Consider the following 22,803-nt stretch of genomic DNA (forward strand, 5'->3'; position numbering starts at 1 on the left):
TGCATGCTATGAGAATTTTTCTTTAGCCCTCCTCCTCCCCAGCACCACCTGTCTAGAGCTGCTGGGGGGTTATCCCTACTTTACTTTGCAGCCGCAGAATGTATCCTAATCCCTGCTATTCCAAACATGCTTCAGCAGTAAGATAATGTCAGCAACATACTGTGTTTTTACAAGTTGCGTTGCATATCACGCAACATAAACTTAAAACAATGTCTGCAATTGTGATCAGACAAAACAACAAACAACAAGAGCTACTACACACAGCTTAATACTCGTGTTTGAATCATCAGTGGCAAATTCTTTAAATTTTTAATTATAACGTCAGCAGCATAGCAGATCTAGTCCACAAAGATCAATCCTACATACACTGCATTCTTCTTATTAAAAATAATGTTAAATATTACTGCATGTAATAATATATCTCAAAATGCAATGCATTCAACTTAATCTTACAGTTCTGCTATTATGACTAAAATGTTTAGCATAGAATAATGTTTACGGTTTTACTTACTATTCTGAATGAATAATACTATAGGTAATATATTCATTATACTATGTAGTATTCAATAAGCTAGTACATTCTGAACATAGCTTAAGTTCATTTTTTTGATGAAGTGGGGGAGGGGAGAGAAGGAGAGGAAAGCCATTTAGATATTTCATAACTGTTTAATCTTGTCAGCCTAAGGGTGTTTTCCAGACCAATATTTTCTCATAGAAGAGGGTTAGGGATATATATTGATTTGCTTGCTTTAAAATGAACACCATTCACTGCTCAGTTTGTTAGAATGAGGAGAATATATAAATAGGTTAAACCATAACCTGTCCTGCATTGTTTGTGCTATACCAAAAATCATGTGTCTTGTTGATGAGTTCTTTTCTAAAGGTTCAGATATGATTTCTGACATGATCATAGAGACTTTGAAGGTGGACTCTTTTAGCTCTTTAGTTATTAATGAGCAACTATACTGCAACATGATAAAACCATTCATAACACCTCAGCAACTGCATAGCATACTGACTTCCTCCCAAAACACATGAGCATCATGGGAGTCTGTGTAATAAATGTCCAAATGTCAAAAATCATTCGCTCTATATATTTGCATTATTTACATTATGTTGTGACAAAAAAAAAAGAACACATTCAGCTGTTTCTCGGCTAATAATGTCTTTCTTAACTCGTTTAAGAAACAGACTGCTTATGTCCAAAGACTGATCTCTACATAGTTCCCGACTAAAACAAGTCTTAATCCTTGTCTTAACCCCCCACTGTTCACTGATTTTTAATCTTAGCCAAACTTTTTTTATTAAATGTTACTAAATGGATGATAGATTGCAGATGTGCTGCTGCTTTATGAATTCAGAGAACAGAGACTGTTGCTACATTGAGAAGGTCCAGCGAGTTTCGAGTCCCCCTCATGAAGTGTTGCTATTCTGAGGAGCCGGATGCAGTGAAATACAGTGCTAGCTCATTATGAATTCACTGCAGTGCAATTGTGCCTCTTTTCCCCTTAAGTGTGAATGGAGTTCTTTCATATGCAGGCATCCAAGCATATTAGACTTTCAAATAGCTCTGTTGCTAAAGGGTTTTTGAAATGACAAACACAACATCCTGTATAGTAATAAAATTAGGCTAAAGCATATGCATATACTGATCATGTCCTTTCAGAGGGAGAGTTAGACTCTGCATATAAAGCCTTACTTTATTTATGTCTGTTTATGGGAGTTATTCATTATCACAGACTGTGATTGTTCATAATGGGTTTTGATGCCTTTCAGTGAAACAATTTTCCTGTAGTTCTTTTTTTTTTTTATGCACAGCTACTGTAGGAGCTGGGACACAGTGCTTTTAAAATGTCAGATGAGACACAACGGGCGCTGAAGTGAATCATTTGATGCTCACCTGTGCACAGAGACATTGATGTCACACACTTCTTCTGCTATTGTCCTGAGTGCTAAAAACGGGAGAGTTTTGTCTCTGAGCCTGATCTTATCTGCTTGATGCTGTTTACAACTGGATTTTCCGGCATCTGTTTGTCTTTTCATTCATTTGCTAGTTTATTTCATGTATTTTGGGTGTGTGATTAGGCATGATTGTGTGAGAAAAGGGTAAATCATAAACAGGATATGGGGTATTTGTGTGTGTTTTGAAACGGGACAGTCTTTTTTTGGTTTTGATGGTTCCCACAGGTCTCAAGATCACTGCATGAGCAAAAAGGAATAATAATATCTAATATATATATATATATATATATATATATATATATATATATATATATATATATATATGAGCACACTGTATGAATGTGGATTAAAGCTTAATTTGATCTTTAATCCTGCTAAATGAAAAAGAAAGAACTAAATTAATATTTAATCAGTTAGTTTTAGTACATTACTTTTTTTTAATTAAATTAAATGTTTAAATTAATAATAATAATAATAATAACTACATAATATTTGTGTTTTTTTTTAAATGTGTCATGGTAGTAAAATAGTATAATTTTATCAATTTACGTTTAACAGTTTGTACAGAAAAACATATTCTGTTACCTTAATACAATTAAATATTTACCAATATTTTTTTAATAAATTACTTTAGCATAATGGCAAATATAAAAGTACAATATGCACAAAATATTTGGCAACACTTTACAGTAAGGTCCTTGGTTAATGCAAGTTCTTGTCAAAACTCTTATGCCTGTTTTGATGATTAGTGACTCATGACTCATTAATTACAACATGAAGACGTAAAACTTGCATCACAGATAAATTAGCTAGAATGGAGATGACAGTAGTCGATCTGGAGCCAGGGGTGTGATAGAGCAGGGGAACAGTGATTTAGCAGATTTCCGAACTTGACCTGTGACAAGAAACACTCGCACACCCTTCCTGCACGTGTGTGGTTCACCCACCTGTGTGTTTGTGTATACGCCTGACTCTGACCTTGGCACTGACACTGCTGTTGGCTTACCCTGTGCTGATGCAGCCTGATAGACAGAGAATAGAGGAACAGAGAAAGAGGAGACAAAGGTCTGGGGACTGACCAACACTGATGTAATGGCTGGTTTTGTTTTAGAGAGCGTCACTTCCTAACTTCTCTGTTCTTTTGCCTCATCTCTCCTGCCAGGATGCCCCAGAGCCAAAACACAGTCTTTGTGCTAAGAATATCAGTGGCTCCCTAAACCCACACACATAACAGAAAACAGACATTACACTCACTGGCAGTACAAACACACTCAGATACACACAAACACGACAGGCTTAACACGGATCAGCCTCACTTAAGTAAATATTTATTACAGCCAACTTATATTTATCAGTATCTTATTTTCCCATCAGGTGTGCAGTTATAAGGACCCTGTCAACACGTGACTGAGGTTTGAATTGACCATACTTTGAAATATTACTTATTAAATCTAAAATTAGAGCCCACATATGATGTTGTATGCATTTAAAGGCATAGTTAATCAAAACTAAAAAATATGTTGTTATTTACTCACTCTTGTATCAGTCCAAATCTGAATGATTTTCTTCTGAGGAACACAAAAGATGATATTTAGAATTTTCTTAAAATCTTTTTTAATCTTTTTGTTTGTTTGTACAATAAAACTCAGTGGTGTCTGGCACTGTTTAGAATTGCATGATTTAATTTTATATAATAATTTATATTAACTTTACTATAATGATAATGTAAACTGTAGTTATTTAATTTGATACAAGCTGATATGCCATCATACTGTCAGGGTTTGGCAAGGAGGACCTCAAGTGCAGACAGGGATCACAATACACAGGGTTTATTAAATACAAAAAGGGGGAAAACAAAACCCACGAGGGGGAAAACACTGACTAGGGTAAATACAAAGTTACTGAACAGGACTGAGTAAACGAGATAAACAAAGACTCAAAACACAAGAACACTAACTACAAATAAACACTCACGGTTACACAAAGACTTCTCAAAGGGGGTTACAAGGATAAACTTCTCTCACAAGGCTGACCAGTAGGAACACATATGTGGAACAATGAACCGACAAAAGACAGAGCACACTAGGGGATCTAAATAGGGGAACTAATTAAGAAACAACAGGTGGCACAGATAAGGCAATCACGGCAAGACTAGGATAACAAGGGGGCGGGGCAAGGGGACGAGACAACACAAGCACATGGCCCAAAGACAAGGCCACAGATCAAACACAGGTCTGTCATGATCCTGCCTCAAGACTAGAGGAAAGTCAGGACATGAAGGCAGGATCATGACACATACAAATGCATGGAACATGTATCATTCTGTATGATTAATAAGCTTGTGTCCTCATAGATTACCTCCCTACCCCTCTCAAAAAATGTCACCAAAATGTCAAATTTTACTGGCATTACTATCCATGTGGGCATTTGGGCCCAATAATATAAAGAATACCAGGATCATACAAGAAGCAAATAACAATTTTAATCTAATTAAAATTATATCCAAAGATATGACAAAGAAAGGTAAATAATATTTTTAATGATGAATATTAAATATGAATGAAATAAGAAAGCATTTAAAAATATATATATAATTATACTCTCAATGTGATACCAAAACTGCCATTAAGTGGTGCCAAGTCACTCTTTTAATTATTGAGTCATTTATTCAACTGATTAATTCAAATGGCTGATTAATTAAGATATGAAGTAACTGACTTCCATTGGCTTTCCAAATAAATGTAAAACTGCTGATTAATTCAGTTTTATGTGAAGCTATGTGTTGTGTGCTGGGGTACACACCGCTATATATTGATACACAATTTTTTTTTTATTTATTTTTTTTTTTTTACCCTTTAGCACCATTGTTAAAACTCAAACAATTTAGAGAAAAAGAGAAATATGTTTTTGATCATGGGGATAGACGGTCTGCACTTAGTGGCTGTTTATGCTGAATCGAAGCTGGATATCCATCTAAGGCTTGCTTGTGCTTGCATGTGTGTGTGTGTGTGTGTAAGGTTGTCAAACACTGAGCTTGAGTGGTTTGGGTTATCTCATTGCAGGAGGCTGAGAGAGGGCTCAAGGGCCTAAGAGGGGACCACTGTAGGTGGACATTTTTGTTTGTGTGTCTGAGAAATTTGCCTTTGTTCTGGTTGTTTATTTAAGGGTGTGGGTGCTGTGAATGTTTCGAGCTTGTTAGGGCAGTGAGGGCATGCTGTGTGTGTGTGTGTGTGTGTGTGTGTGTGTGTTAAGAGGAAAAAGTAAGTGTATGTAGGGCTGGATGTTATTTTTGAGAGTGCTGTTGTGAAGAACGATTGTTGAAAGATATTACTCATTTGAGTGAGCAAATATGTGTGAGAGAGAGTGTGTATGTGCTGTTACAATGCAGATCACATCTCTGGAATAATGAAGTGCAAATGTAGTTTTATCTCAGCGCTGCCTTTGTCTCTGTAGTGGGCATTAGGGCTGGGAAACATGTTGTTTACATTGTGTAATGACTGTTAGCTTGATATATGAAACATTTATAAGATACAAACATTTATACGATAGCATTAGGTAACACATACCTGTTTTACTGTTGTTTTATACTGATTTATACTTAGTTTGTATATTGTGCTCTTACCAGGAATTACATAAGAGGTTTTAGCAACAAGTAATTTAATTGTCCACACAGAAAGCAAAAAGTGCTCTGCAATGCTGTCATACAACATGGATGTGTATGTGATTATAATTGTGTGGAGCAGGATTTTAGACCAATGAGATTTCACTGTAGGTGGAGCAGTAACACTGCATTGAATAGTATACACTGTGCATAATGCCTACTATTTTTGAAGGTATTTTTTTAGTAGTTCTTTATCTGTTAGCAGCCAATGAGCATGAGGACTTACGTTTCAGAATTCAAAATTGTGAAATTTAAACTTACAGTTGCAAGTCAATATTGCATGATAAAAACTTGCAATTGCGAGATTTACACTCACATTTCTGAGAAATATGGTCGCAATTCCAACAAGTTTTTATCTCACAATCATGACTTTTCTCAGAATTGCTAGTTCTGACTTTATAAAATGCAGTTACGAGTTAAGTCAGAGAAAAAAAGTCGGAATATAAGATATAAACTTGCATTTGCAAGAAAAAAATCAGAATTGTGAGTTTGTATTATGCAATTCTGAAAAAAAAAGTAAAAACGCATTTACCTTTTTATCTTTTATTCAGTGGGGGAAAGAGGTTTGGGCCATTCCCGAGCTCAGAGCCCCTTCCCCGGACAGCACGCCAAATATGCATTACAATACTTCAGCTAATTATATATAAGTGTGGACTTGTGAATCACTAAATAAATCTTTAAAACAGTGAGTAGTAGGCATTTTTCCATGAGAAACCTTTCAAATGCTACATTGTCACTTGACCTCATTATGTTGAATGTGAGTAACTATTACTACACCATTCAGGGATGAAACACATTTCAGCATAGATAATCATGTCAAAATAGCAGTGTATTCTGATTAAACCTTATTTAACTAAATGTATTTGCAAGAAACATATACATCTAAGCTACATATTTATATTTTCATATAAAAATATTTAAATATAGTGCTAGTCAAGCACCTGCCATTGAGAAGAGTGGAAATGCTAATGAACATGGAAATGCTAATTGTCACAATCATGGCTAGTGACAAAAACTCACATTTACATGTAAGACCTTTTATCGTTTGAGCTGCGGCAATTGAAGTCAGTTTTTTCTGCATTTGCTTTGAATCAGGAATTTAATTATGAAGTTTAAGCTCTCTTGTGTGTATTTAATGCAAGATGCTTTTCAGTCACATGAAGCAATTCTTCTTTATCTCATATGTCCGTTTCCCAGTCAGTCATTCAATCACTGAATCATGTTCTCTCAACCCTTATAACAGCAATTTTATCAAGCTCCCTCACTCCTGCCAATCGTTCCTACACCTCTCATGTCTTTTCTCTCCATCCATCGCTCTGCTCCACCACTCCTCTCCTCTGTGGTGGCCACTTAGAGACAGGCGTGACCGTACATCCACGCTGCCTTTTAGCGTTTCGCTACCCAGAATGCTGCAGCTGTGTCATTTGCATGGCAGGGTTTGGACCTCTCACTGGAGAACGAGAGTGTAGCTTTGAATTATTCATCTAGGGGACACATAGAGGAAGAAGAAAATTGTCCTCTCTTTTTTTTTCTTTGTCCCTGTCTTGTTGATGCTCTCATGAATGTGTCAGCTCCCATTTTAAATCACATTGTGATTTTGCAGCCACTTGATCAATGGTGTTTGAAATGCTCTATTTGCTTAAGAACTAGTGACTCAGTTGTCTGGGGATGATTGGTACTGTACTTAGTCTGCATAGAAGCTTGGTCTCAGTGCTGCTGCGAATCAGTGATGACATTCTTCTGTTTTCTGGGTATTCTGTTGTTTTTAGAGTCACCATCTGTTCCCCCACAGGACTTCAGAGATGTAGCTATCAGAGGAAAAGCTCAAACCATGAGATACAGTAACTAATTTCAGCATGTAAAACACATCACCAACACATCTGGGCTGCGTCAAAGTCCTTTTAGGCAAGTCGTGCCACTTGGCCGCCATCTTGGCAACGCCTCCGGGCAGCTATTTCAGACTAACAAGACCAAGCTCCTATCTAAATGATTCGGGATAGAGTCAGAACTGCACTTTCACTGGTCACCGGGACATAAAAACAGCACGTATAGAAACAGCAGTGAAATATGGTAAAAATCGCTGACATTTTTTGATGACTTTGCCCCAAAATAAGGTTTTAAACGACTTTTTCCCCACAGGTTATACCTTTACTACGCATGCGCAAGGGTTCCTCAACTGTGCGCATACGTCAGTGGAACCAGACGATAGGTTTAAATGTTTCCCGGCTTGACTGTTTAAAGCAGATAATTGGCTTTCCAGAGGGAGGGGCGGGACATGTGCATACAACCACCATCTTTGCCATTACGGGTTTTCCTTATATAGTTGTATTGAGAATTGAGGAAGTGGCATGTCTCTTATAAATTGTTTCTGGCTGCGTTTTTACGAAAACCTTCTTAACACTATGTCGTTATTTCTGTAAGTCATTCGTTCGAAACAGTAGTCTGGACCACTCTTAGCTATACCATATCACTGTTCACAGTTCACTCCACTAGTGGCCACCACTGTGCAAAAAGCTTCTACACATTTCAGTCACTACAATTTAAATTCTGTGGCAAGAAAACGTGCAGAACCAAATAAATATTACAAGTCTTAAGTTCTACTACACCCAGTGTTCAATTAGTATTCATCTAATTGAAGTGTTTTTTAGCAAAAAATAAAACTGTCATTAAACTGATGGGACTTGGCAAACCATTAGGCAGCAAATAATTAGGAGTCTATTTAAAGGGAATGAATGTGATGGGCAGTTTGGTCAAACTATGGCAGCGAGACAGAGAATAGTTGTCCCAAATCAAAGATTGCTGCGTCCGCAGAGCCAGTTAGTGTGTACAATTTCATAAAAGTGTCAGAATGTCAGAATAGCTACTATGTCAAAAAAAATTGCCTGCCATGGGAGCAAATTCAGCAGCTTTTACATCTTGTTGGTCCAACTTTGTTGAGACAAACTTGACGGAGCTACCCACTAAGCCCCAAAAATCAGCTGCTGGTGACTCTTTGTTTTTATGCTGTGGGGAATTTTCTGGAGGTGGTTTGGGATGGATATGGGCTGAGTAAGACCTCGGTGTGGCTGTATGTTCACTCAGTCACAAATATCCTGCTTTGTCACGCCACCGATTACATATGCCTATATATATATATATATATATATATATATGCGTGTGTGTGTGTGTGTGTGTTTTGACATGCCCTGACATTTGTGCTTTTTTCAGTTTCTTGTAAATATCTAAATGGATAAAGTCTAATCTCACTGTAAGATGCATGTATGTACATGATTGATTGTGTTTTTGAGAAAAAAAATTGAAATTTGGATTATGCAATTTCTAATATTTCTAAAGTGTTTTCTTTATAATGAACATCACTTTCTCAATTATTTACCCACTGTATAACACAGTGAAATAGCTCCTATATATAGTGACCATTGATTCTCAAGCCATCGATATAAACCTATTCAACCCCACCGCCATCAACTCTGTCATTAATTACTAATCCAAATGAACTCTTTCCAAACCTGTAAGACCTTCATTCATCTTCGGAACACAAATTAAGATATTTTTGATGAAATCGGAGTGCACTCTGACCCTCCATAGACAGCAACTGTAATGTTGCCAGGTCCAGAAACATAGGAAATTCATTGGTAAAACAGTGGCTCAACTTCAATTTTGTAATGCTATGAGAATACTTTTTGTGCACAAAGAAAACAAAAATAATGACTTTATTCAACAGTACTTCTTGATTGCGTACTTAGGGAACTCTTCAAAATGAAGGAAGAAGTAATTCGGGGGAGAAGAATTGTTGAATAAATTATGTTGTTTTTGTTTTCTTTCCGTACAAAAAGTATTCTCGTAGCTTTTCAAAACTGAAGTTGCACCACTGATGTCACATGGACTGTTTTGCCGATGTCCTTACTATGTTTCTGGGTCTGGGAACATTACAGTTGCGTTGATTTGAAATACACCACAAGTGCATATTCAGTACAATTAAGCACACTTCATTTTCACAAGTTAAGTATTAAGCTTTGGCACATAATTTTCTCCCTTATTTGCTCAATTCATGTAATTTATTTTGCAGACTGCACTGTTACTTTTCTAAGCAATCTAAATTAGAATTTTTATATGATTGATGTATGAATTATGTATTATTTCTTTTGCATTTGTTCCTTTTTTGTTTTTGCATTTTTGGTGTATTCTGTACATGTTGCGGTATAAAAAGCACTGACATGCATTTCCTTGTTTATTTTCCTTTGTCTAGAAATCGTTTTCTCTGGTGATCGAAGCTCTGGACCATGACAATGAAACATCAGAGGCAGGTATGATGATACGTGTGTGTCTGTGTGTGTGAGTGACTAAATAAAATAAAAATCCAGGGATCATATGTGTCCTCACAGAAACGATTTGTAATATAATAGCAAAGAGAAAGAAAAAAATGAAAAGAAGGACATCACCAACAACAGACAGCCAATCCGCATTTACCCCTCATGCTGTCTTCTGGGGATTACAAGAGAACTGAGTAATGCACGGGGTCAGTCTCCATGACTCTTTCATTTCCTGTGTTGCTTTCTGATTGTTTCTCCTTATAATTGAAGAAAAGCTCCATGACTGAAAATTTGTTGCTGGATTTTGCACACACACAATCACACGCACCGATTATGTTCTCATGCACAATAATGGTTGACTATTTAATGAATAAATTACACACATGTGCATGCTTCAGACAACACTGAGATACATTTGAATCACTTGGATATTGCCACTTCATATTCATAAGTAACCAAACTTAATTTCTTTCGCAAATATGTAGGCACATCTACTCCTCTCATCTCCTCTTTTGGTCTTTCTCATAAACTTTCTGTCTTTTTTCTTGATTTCTTGTTGTCATTTCTTGTAATTTACTCTTCGTTTCTCTTTTAAATCTGTCTGTTTCTCTCCTCTCTCTAAATCTCACATTCTCACTGCCCTCCAGCTCCTGTCATGTCTTTTCATTTACTTTACCCATCCATTCTCTCGTTCATTGGATTTATAGCTTGTCTCTGGTGAGGTGAGGCTTAGGTGGGATGATCCCGGAGTTGAAATGACGTGGGTTTGGAATTGTAGAGACGTTTTTTTTTCCTGCCAACTCTGGATTATTATACATCCATGTATTAGAGTGCCAGATAGCTATAACAAGCTTTAACAAAGTCCGTCCTGACCCATTATGTCCTTGAAAAAGACTTGAGAAAGAGAGGGGCAAGGACACGTTGTTCAGTTTCTCATTTATTCCATCATCTTCAAAACATCTTCTTTCCAGGATTGTGCGCCATTAAGAATTACATGAAAAATTATTTTAAATTGCTATTTTTTTTTCTTTTTTTTCTTAGAAAAATTCTGGAAATAAAATACAGAATAACTGAGCAAATATGCTGGAAAATAGCAATTTATATTTTTTTATTCATGGTAAAATAACTAAAATGGGGTAACCCTCAAAGTGTAATTTAATATATATATATATATATATATATATATATATATATATATATATATATATATATATATATATATATATATATATATATATATCTGGTATCTATTAGCCATGAACATACAGTGTTTTTATATAACATGAGCAGGGTCATCCTTTGGTCCAGTGCTTTGAGGGGGCCTCATGATTGAGAAATGATCAAAAGAAACCAATCCCCACCCCGGAATGTGATAGAAAACGGACCCACCCCAAAATTCCCTTGATCTATCGCTACTATAAAAACATCCTATAAGTTTCAGAACTCAAAACTTTCTCATTAGTCTCAAAACAGCTTATATTGAAGCCAGTCTACCAAAATGACAGGTTGTGGGATGTGCCACTTTATGGCATACTAGTGCGGCTAAACACCACCTCCGTCTAGAATAAGATCAACTCCTGCTACTACATCGCTGCCTGTTAAGCCCCGCCCATCGGTTCGTGAATGTATTGGAATTAATGAGGGTGGCAAACACAGGTCTATGCAGAAATCTAAAGATAAATATGGCTTTGAAGACAACAAGATGCTGTCCATTGTCAACTTGAGGAGCTGGGTTTCTGAACTTTTTTGATTACATTTTAGGGTAGATGGAAGATGTAGCTTGGAGGGTATAAATTGTGGAATAAATTGTTTATTTTTGTTTTCTTTGCATAAAAAAGTATGTAAGAAAAGTAAACTCTAAATCCAAAATCATTGATCACAGTTTTGAGAATGAGTGTTTAATTTCTTTCCTATGGGTTTGATGGATCTTGTGTGATAGTTATCTTACGTCTTACATCTCCGAATGAGACACCAGACCATGACAGTCTCACTCCCAACTCGTCATATATTGATGATTGGTCAGGACACATTGGCGTTGCTTTTTGATGCACAGGGTACCCCTTTAGCATACTTTTTCACCGTGCAGGGTCCTCCATTGCTTTAAATAAGAAACCCTTAGCATCAATAGGCTGAAACAAAAGACTTGTGATTAAATTATATATTGGGCAATAATATTGCCATTATTGCATACTATATGTTGGGGTGTGATATTTCAATGTAAACAGTCACAAAAGTTTTATTTATATTTCACTATTTACACATTTATGAACAGGTAACCCAACCCATGCCCCTAATCCTACCATTTGTCAATAAAATACAATATATAACAGGCAGATACAACTACGTCATAATTTATATAAAAAAATTATAATAATTCATATTCCAAGTCTTACTGTACGTGCTCCAATGAGAGTATACATTTATCTAAAATTATTTTTCTTTAATACAAATGCATGAAAACCATTAAATTAAGACAAACAACTGAAAACTATGGAGGATCCTGTGCTTTGAAAAATGACCAAGCGTCAATATGTGACGAGTTGGGAGAGAGAGTGTGTTGATCAGACTTATGTTCATGTAAATTCATGTGCCTTAACATGTTAGTGATAAACTGAGCTCAAGGTTTTCTGCATGAGTGCAGCTCTGCTGTAGTCATTTACATCTCTAATGGACTGTGGTAGAATGATATTTAAATAGAAAACAGCACTAATTGCTGACTGTGCTTACACTGCAGTCCATTAACAGAAGAGGACGAGACAGTCAGTCCAAATCTGTGTGTGAACCTGCCTAAGGGTCCAAGTACTTTTAGGGGGTCACTGTATGCGGTTGATATGTTTATTTTTATTGGGTGTGTGGGGTTGCTAAGGAAAACTGATCTATGTTTGAACACCTTTACTCTTCACTGTTTTCATTCCTTTGTATTTAAGCCCAGATGATCTCATATGTTAGGCAAGTTGCCTTTCTTTCTGCAGTGCTTTGTGAGAGAATGCACTATGTAACAGTATTCAAGATGAGGCAGGCTAGCAGTCTCTGTGGGAAACCTCTTGTACACCAGGGACAAAAGGGAGAGATAGATGAACAAATCTAATGTCTCATCAACCCTCGATGCACAACTCAAACTCTGTCAACAGCATTTGTTCATTACCACAGACAATAATTTTGACTAATTAAAAAAAGACAACAACATCATAGAAATACATTTAAATTGAAGTTAATAAAGACAGTTCCAGGGGTACACACAACACACAATTCTGAATATTTTTGTACAATACACAAAGTACATACTTTATTTTTTCAACATAAGCCTTTGTATTATTAGCTGTAAAGTTTAAATTGGACACCAGTGTAAAATTGTCATGACAACAGAATGTGTGAAGCTAAAAATAGATACAACACAAAGACCATCATATGATTCATAAGAATCTCATGATCATATGTAAACCACCAGTCAATTGTTTGGGGTCAGTAAGATTAAAAATAGGCTAAATAATAATACTAAATATGACTTTTATTCAGCATAGATACATTCAAGTTAAGGACAGTAAAGGCATTTATAATGTTACAAAACTTTACTATTGCAGATAAATTATGTTCTTTTGAACTTTTTAATAATCTGTCACGATATATCATGGTAATTCTGATGAATTCTGACAACATATGTTGTGGCTTAAAATATTAAGCAGCACAACTATTTTTAACATTGATAAAAATAAAAAAAATATATATTTTTAGGCAATAAATCAGCATATTAGAATGATTAATGAAGGATCGTGTGAAACTGAAGACTGGAGTAACGGCTGATGAAAATTCAGCTTTGCATCACAGGAATAAATTAGTTGTTAAAATATAATAAAATACAAAACAGTTATTTTATATTGTATTAATATTTTATAATATTATTGTTTTTACTGTATTTTTTATCATATAATTGCTTTGGTGAGCATAAGAGAATTCTCCCAAAAGCATTAACAAATCTTTCTGATTGCAAACTTTCAAATGGTACTGTATAATGTTGTTTTATTTCTTTATTTTTATTATTAAAACACCTGTGTTTCACGTGTACTATTTTAAGTGCCTTACTACAACAAAAAGTTTTAGTTTGCTTTAAAAAAAAACAAAAAAAACAAAAAAAAAAACAAGGGGCAAGTCAAATTAAGCACCATTGGTAAACACCACCACCAAAAAACATTACATTTACATTTGAATCCTAAATTGTACAAAACCCTAAACATTCCTTTAAGAGCCTTTTGCGGACACACATCATCTGATAGCTTAGCAATGTCCTTTTGGGCAGGAAAAAATATGAGAAAGCTTTATGTAAACTGTATACACATATATGCATTACTTTGTCTGTTGCCCCCACAGGCAGGGAGAAATTAATAGAGCGAGTGCTCCTGTCCTCCATGCTGAACCCTGGTGAGCAGTGGCAGTCCTTCCGACATCACGGCCGCACATTCACTCTGGAATACCGCCTACGATTCCGCTGCGACAACAATTACTACGGCCCACTCTGCAACAAACTCTGTCGAGCACGAGATGACTTTTTTGGCCATTTCGACTGTGATCCTTCTGGTACTAAGGTGTGTAAGGAGGGCTGGACTGGAGCAGAGTGCAGACAGGGTGAGTGGCTTCAGCACATTGTCTTTATGTACTGTAGTCTAAAGGCTTTTCGCACACAAATATAACTCATGATTGTTTAAAGGGTTAGTTCACCCAAAAATCCAACAAATCCAATCAGAGTTAAATTAAAACATGTCCCTCCAAGCTTTATAATGGCAGTAAATGGGTGTTAATATTCAATAGTGCAGTAGAATAAGAATAAACTGTGTCCATCCATCATAAAAATTGCTCTACATGGTTCCGGGGGGTGAATAAAGGCCTCCAGTAGTGAATCCATGCTCTTTTCGTAAGAAAAAAAACTGTCATACACCTGTTCACGAGAAAGTGCTTTTCATATGATATAGGATGTATGCGTAGCGCATGTGTCGGTGAGAAGTGACAAATGCAGAAGCAAAGAGGAGATAGCAAAACAAAATGCCGGTCACAAATTAGATGTACAAAACGACGATTTGTAAAGAAAAATGTTAGAGGATTTCGATTTAAGCCAAGAGAAGACTGGGTTTCCTTTGCTAAAGTAAGGAAACTTTGCTTCCTTTGCTTCTGTAAACAAATGTTGGTTTCCACCAAAAATACATTGATTCGTTACAGGAGTCCTTTACTCACCCACCGGAGCCATGAGGCACTTTATTTGTTTGATGAATGCACACAGTTTATTCTTATTCTATTGAATATCACCTATTCACTGCCATTATAAAGTTTGGAAGAGGAAGGACATTTTTTAACCCTTTCGCACGTTTTTAAAATATTCTAGCCGAGACCCCGGTGTGAGTTTTTCAGGCGATCGTTATTTTAGAGTGCACCGCCTTATTGTTTTCATGTTGACGCGTCATGCTTGTACTTGTGACCTAATTTATTCAAAATATTCACAAACATGCTCACTATATTATGGTATATCTGATATTCCAATTTTGAAATATGTGCAAGTAAATATATTTGGTAATTGAAACACTTTTATATCGATTTTTTAATATGTTAGTTGATCTATACCAGGTGATGGGTGCCGCCATGTTAGTTCGTGCTGAATCCGAGCTGTGGGATTTACAGCACACAAATTTATCCTCTCCTTCCGAAGCAAATTGAATTAGGTCTACGCTATACTCTGAGAAGGGCAGAGTAAACTTTATAATTACCTTCACAATCTGTACATGATATCAGTAAAATCATGTAGTCAGATTATATTTGTAAGGGTCAATATAAGTTTCCATAGACAACAGCGTGTATTTTACAAACTGTAAATGTATGTTTTTGCTAGTACTTATGTGTATTTAAATGTCTGAAACAGAAAATAAGCATTATATGGTTGAAAACACTGAATATTTGTGATAATATGACCAGCGTTCAGCGCATACCATCCAGCCAAAGTGCGGAAGCGGATTTCAATTAAGCAGTTGATGACGTGAAGCACTGAAAGTTCTAATCACACCGGTGTGATCACACGCGTTAAAGGGTTAATATAACTCAGATTGGATTTGTCTGAAAGAAGAAAGTCATATACACATAGGATGCCTCGAGGCTGAGTAAATCTTGCGTCAATTTTCATTTTTGGGTGAACTAGCCCTTTAAGTTCCACCCACCTTGGTTGCTCACTCAGACAATCTTTACAGAATGTTGTTTATACAGTGTGACTTTCAGTAAAACAATGTCAAGAAGTGAAACAGATTCATTATCCCATTCTATTTTCCATTCTATTATATTATTTTATAATGCAAATATACAGTAGGTGTTCTTATGTCTCACCATTTTCACAGCAAAAATGCGTTCTATGTGAACCGGCGCTTACTCTGTCCTTACATGACAATTAGACCACAGGGTTATTTATTCACATGCTTTCCCAACATTCCATTGAGGCCAAATCCGTTTTCCAGCAGAGAAAGACTTAAGGGAGAAACGTCTCCCCTGAGATGATCAAGGAAGAGCCCTAATACTACCATATCCTAAATTAAAACATTCAGCTAGCACTATGTTAACAGCTGAGTTAGAGGAGCATCACATCATGACCTGTTGCATTTGGCAATTGATTATGTGTCCATATAAAAAAAAAAATCTAATTAAGTTGTGTGTAATGAAAATGATCCTGCACTTGTAAGATGTCTTTAGTGAATAATTGTAATCATCACATCACTAATCTGAATCAATCTTCTGTATGCATGTATGGTTATCCGTGTAGCTGTGTGTAAGCAGGGATGTCACTTGGAACACGGCTCCTGCGATCTGCCTGGAGATTGCAAGTGAGTCTGTTCAGATTTCAGAAATATCACACCCTCTCTACAAGCTCCACCGAACACTGATGCATGCCATTTTCAGCACCTACTTGCTTTCGTTTGTGTCTTTTTCTCACTTCCTGTCTGCTGTAACCAATTTCTCTCTCTGTAGATGTCATTATGGCTGGAGGGGTGAACTGTGCGATGAGTGCGAGACGTTTCCTGGGTGTGATCACGGCACTTGCACTGAACCCTGGAAGTGTGTGTGTGACACAAACTGGGGCGGCCTGCTCTGTGACAAAGGTGAGATAACAAGGAAATATGCTGGTGTGTGTGCAAAAATGGCTCTTCTTATTCTATCTTACGTGCAACACAACGATTTGCTTTTAAAGGGAAAAAAATATGTGGATGACACTTAGTTGTCCTTAGCTGTAGCTGTAATATATGCACATATTTAAAGACAGCAGACAGAAGCAGATTTCTACACTTTTCTCACACCCTGTTCACAATGGAAGAGATGATGCTTTATATATATATATATATATATATATATATATATATATATATATATATATATATATATATATATATATATATAAACAGTAAAAAATTGACTTGTGTAAGCATTATTAAAATGTTTGAACAACTGTGACTGATTACCCAAAAAAATATTATTAAAATTAGTAGACCAAAGACCCAAAATATCACAAAATGGTTTCATTTGACAGTCAGAAATAATTTAAATATACATACCTTTCAAAAGTTTTGGGTTGTAAGATTTTTACATTTTTTTAAAGAAATATCTCATGTTCACCAAGGCAAAAATATCAAAAATACTATATAATTGTAATATTGTGAATTTTACTATCCAAAATAACTGTTTTCTATTTTAAGACATTTTAGAAATATATTTTCTGCAGAAATTACTCCAGTCTACTATGATAAATGTTGAACACAGTTGTGTTGCTTAATAAATTGAATTTTATGATTATTTGCTGAAGAGAAAGTTTAAAAGAACAGTATTTGAAACAGAAATCCTTTTTTTTTCATTTTAAAAGTCTTTACTGTCACTTTTGACCAATTTAATGCATCTTTATTTCTTTCTTATATATATATACTGTATATTTCAATGGCATTAATAAAATGAAAAGCGGACACTATATTTTATCACACATGCCCAAAAGTCAATAGATTAATTGATTCCAAGACATGCTAACCTCTTACTGACTAGGCAAGGTTTGTTGAAATAGATCCAGGTTAGCAGGGGTTTCGTCAGGGCTTTGTAGAGGTGTAAACCGATAGTCTCAGGTAAACAAAACAGACTTTTGCCATTCAGCAGCTATGTGAATGGTACTATCACACCCTCACACACACAGAAATACACACACGAAGGACTATGTCTTGCAGAAAGATAAAGCGAGGTCATAAAACTATAGATACAAGCTTGATCTCAATGACGTTCACATACAAACACATTTCCTCTAAACTCAGATCTCAGGAGCCAGTATGCAGGCTTCATCATTTTCCATCATAGCACTGGTTTTCATTTGTGTGTCTATTTGTATGTTGTGGTTATAATTCTTCCAGTTAAGCATGCTTGTTTATTGTGGGTAAATCTACAGGAAACAATCCATTTGAGTTTAACTCATCCCTTCAAGCATGACCTCGCAGGAATTCTTGGTTAGATTTTGTATGATTTATGATGTAAACTACATTCATACAAAGTCTGAGACGTCAAACTCAATTTGTGTCTAGACCAAACAGGCATTTTGTGTAACCCCATGAGTCTGAGCTTGAAATTATTGTTTAGAAAATCTTTTTCTTTCAAGCAACAGCTCCCAGTGGTACATGTAAATTTTAGTGCCATATGGATGGAAAGAGGGGTGAAAGTGCAGGTCACGTCTTCTTATTATCTTATAGATGTTGGTATATTTGTATCGCTGGAAGTGGTGGCATGTGGATCAGGATTGGATCCCGTCTGCTTTCACATAGCTTTTTGAGTTTGTTTCAAATTTAATAATAATAGTTCTTACAAATCATTTGTATAATATAATGATTTGTTTGTGTTTGTGGGTGTAGGTGTTTTTGTTTAATTCGAGCAAGAATACAGTCCTTTGAATCATGTGGTTTTAATTTGGCCAAAGTTTGTTGGAGGGCTGTTTATTCTTCTTTTTAGCTGCAAGGAAGCATTAAATGATGATAAATTTGCATTGGTTTTGTCCTTACCACAATTTAGTTTTTGATTTCTTAAGTCAATATAAAACAACCCAGTGTATTACCAAAATGTGACATTTGGTAAAAGAATATTTACCAAAAAAAAATGTATGACGAGACTTGATTTTATCCGGAATTGATTGGATCATGGAAAATGAAAATTTAGCAGTCACCGCTGTACAGATTGAGAGTAAAGTGGCTCTGCTGGTAAAGGACAATAATAAGTGTGTTCCATAGTTCATAATTTTTGCTCTTCATAACACAAAACAACACTACACTACACAACTAGGATTCTCACGACAGATCATTTCATCATGGCAAAATACTATTTCTAGTACTATTGAAAACTATTCAGTAAAGTGTTCGACCTATGTGAATGTACACCATTCAGATAAACCCTTTACAAAAGCACAGTTTTTTTCTTAATGCATAAATGTTTTATATAAGCACCAATACAATACAATTTCAGAAAAGTTCATTTTGATTTAGTTTTTTTTTTTTTTTTGTTGACTTGATTTTGCCTTTTTAAACCACATCAGTTTTAATATAATAAATTGACAGATTTTCCTAACCGCATAAACGTCTCTTTCTCTTTTGCATGCAGATCTGAATTATTGTGGTAACCATCAGCCATGCAAGAACGGGGGTACATGTACCAACACTGAACCCAACGAGTATCTGTGTGTGTGCCAGGAGGGTTTCCGTGGCCGCAGTTGTGACATCGGTGAGATGACTCTATAAAACACAACCATAAAGTCTGCCAACCCTGACAGACTATTACAAGCACACCTCAAAGATGTGCTGTGCGAGAATAAAATCTGCAGAATGTTATAGTCAAAGCTCACTCCTAGACGAAGCACGGCATGTTATCAGCTCTTATTTTTTGCTGTGCCACCCTGCATGAGTCTGACCAATTATCTCCTCCGAAATGATCATTTTAGTGTGTTAACGTGATCTCTGATGTAGCTCTGTGAGGTGTTGATAAGAGATAAATTTACAGCAAGACTGCTCTGGAGTTTGAAGCATCAAGTGTAAGATGACAAATACAGACAACAACAGCCTAAAATACACACTCTTATTATTCAGTGTTGAAGTGATTCTTTTCTGCTCCAAACAAATACTAGCTATACAGTAAGCACTTTTAAAACAGGTGGTGATAGCACAGGATATAAGACACAGATGTGATGGGGATTGTAAGCGTGTATCATTTCCTCTGATTCCATTTACAGTGGAGCACGCCTGTCTCTCCTCTCCATGTGAGAATGGTGGAACATGTGTTGAAGACCCGACAGGCTTTAGCTGCGTGTGTGCGCCGGGCTGGACGGGACCTTCCTGTGCCTCCGGTAGTTAAGCATATAAACGCACACACACCTCCACAGACTGCAATCAGCACCAATCAAAGGCAGCTGCTATTTCCTCTACTGCTGCAGCCAATTTTAGTCAGATCTCCACCAAAATAATGCTCCTTAACTGGAGCATGAACAATCAGCAATCACACAAACGCACATCTAGGATGCACAGGTGATAATGTGTCTCAGAGATCAGGTTGTAAGAGCTACTCAGGTTTGAGGACATTGGTTGACTGTTTTAAGACCAGTGCAGCGTTTTTACATGGTCCTGTCAGTTTAGACATGGCCTAATTCATTAAGTGAATTAAGGCTGACACTAATACACCCCAAAAATGGCCTGTTTTTAAATTGATGGAACACAAACTATTTTTAAGACTCAACAGTATTAGTGGTAAAAGATTTGTTTAGTATGCAAGGAGACCTGGCTTTAAATTGCAATCTAATAAATGCATTTAATAAAGTAAAACGATTTGTTGAAAAGATTTTGGCATTTTCAAAAATGTTTCACAGGGATAAATCCATTCAAGTTTTGGTTGACATGAAAGCAGATACATGAAAGACATTTCAGTTTAAAGCAAAATCATTTAGAATGTGGGATTAGAAGGAACTGATTTAGAGGTGATTTAGATGTAAATCACCAGTTTTTAAAACAATAACAAAGCAACTTAGTTATCCAAGACATACTGTATAAGGGACAAGACAGATGTGAAGACAGATAGACAGACAGAAACAGACAGACAGATAGACAGAAACAGACAGATAGACAGAGATAGAGACAGACAGAGAGAAAGATAGATAGACAGACAGACAGACAGACAGAGACAGACAGACAGACAGACAGACAGACAGATTAACAGAGATAGACAGAGACAGACAGACAGATATATAGACAGAGACAGACAGACAGGCAGACAGATAGATAGACAGAGAAAGACAGAAAGACAGAAAGATAGACAGAGACAGACAGACAGACAGACAGATAGATAGACAGAGACAGACAGATAGATAGAGACGGACAGACAGACAGACAGACAGACAGATAGATAGATAGATAGATAGATAGATAGATAGATAGATAGATAGATAGATAGATAGATAGATAGATAGATAGATACAGACAGAGATAGATAGAGACAGACAGACAGACAGACAGACACAGAAAGACAGATAGCTAGACAGAGACAGACAGACACAGAAAGACAGATAGACGGATGGATGAATGGATGATCAGATGGACAAACTGACAAGAAGATAGATGGATAGATATGAGAATAGATTGGATGGACAGACAGATGGAAATATGATAAATACAAAGATAGATAGATAGACAGACAGATAGATAGATAGATGATAGCAGGATAGTTAGGCAGACAGGAAGATGGGTAGATACAGTTGATGGATGGATGGATGGACAGATCAGTAAATTTAAAGGCAGTAAAATCACATGATGAGACAGAACAAGTTCTTTTGGTCTGCAGCAGTGTTGCAGTGTGACTCCAATCCTTGTGGGCGTGGAGCCACGTGTCAAGAGACGCCGCAGGGTTTCCAGTGTGTGTGTCCTCCATTCTGGACCGGCAGAACCTGCCAGCTCGGTAAGCATTAAAAAATACACTCTTCACCTGTCCTGAGCTGTTCATACATGTCCACACATGCCTAACTCGGCCTTACGCTCGTACCCATCCACAGCCTCACCTGACGAAACCTGCCTCTACCTGCCTAAACTTGTCAGAGTCTGTTTTTACCTGTCTGCAATGTGAACACTTGTTCATTCTTGTTTATGCCGGGTTACTCACCTAGCTCTCTGGGTACATGGACTAGAAAGTCACCATGTAAAAATATTACAGAAACCATGAGACCACCACCATGTTTGCCATTTGAAACCACCGAATCATACTCAGCTTTCTGGGGAAAGTAAACACACCTTATGTTTATAAATTCCATATCAGCACAAGCCACATTGAAATGATTCAGCAGCATCAGTGCTCCACCGACCATTATCCGTTAAACCACATCAGACAATTTCATGCTACAGTGTGCAGTGGATTTAATTGCTGACTGAAGAGGACCTGTGGTTGGATCTGTCGCTGATGTTTGTTGACTGCTGGGAGAGTTTCTCTCACACTCCATTGCCCCGGGGCCCAAATCAGCTGTGGCTCTCTGGAGTGTATCAGTCTCTCTGAACTGTTGATGCTCTGTGAAATGCAGTCATGTGTCAAAGTGACTCCTCAGAAAACAGCCGTTAGCGTCAGCACAAAGAGATTTGTCTTTGAGAGTGAGATGTGTGTTTTAACGGAGCCGTACAGAGATGGCAGCTGTGGATAGAAGCAATATTTACTGGAGTATTTTATTAGGAACAATTTAAGTGAAAACCTAAAGGTCAGATTGTCCTAATTACTAAAAATATACAATCACACTCAAAGGTTTAGGGTCAGTAAATCTTAACAAACCCAAACGTTTCAGTGGTAGTGTATATCATTATTATTACT

General features: G+C 36.5%; 1 protein-coding gene across 2 annotated transcripts in view; it reads left to right on the forward strand.

Moving 5' to 3' along the window:
* LOC127976958 (protein jagged-1b-like) overlaps nt 1-22,803 on the forward strand; it is a 52,545-nt gene that overhangs the window by 24,419 nt on the left and 5,323 nt on the right. Inside the window, exons 3-9 of one of the 2 annotated variants that reach the window (XM_052581551.1) lie at nt 9,870-9,927; nt 14,299-14,553; nt 16,721-16,781; nt 16,927-17,057; nt 19,573-19,692; nt 20,198-20,311; nt 21,799-21,909. In XM_052581551.1, the coding sequence (XP_052437511.1) occupies nt 9,870-9,927; nt 14,299-14,553; nt 16,721-16,781; nt 16,927-17,057; nt 19,573-19,692; nt 20,198-20,311; nt 21,799-21,909 (850 nt within the window). Of the gene's footprint in view, nt 1-9,869; nt 9,928-14,298; nt 14,554-16,720; nt 16,782-16,926; nt 17,058-19,572; nt 19,693-20,197; nt 20,312-21,795; nt 21,910-22,803 lie in introns of both variants that reach the window. The other variant, XM_052581549.1, reaches the window with a different exon arrangement.

The sequence above is a fragment of the Carassius gibelio genome, chromosome B18, assembly GCF_023724105.1.
Source record: "Carassius gibelio isolate Cgi1373 ecotype wild population from Czech Republic chromosome B18, carGib1.2-hapl.c, whole genome shotgun sequence".
Taxonomy (NCBI): Eukaryota; Metazoa; Chordata; class Actinopteri; order Cypriniformes; family Cyprinidae; genus Carassius; species Carassius gibelio.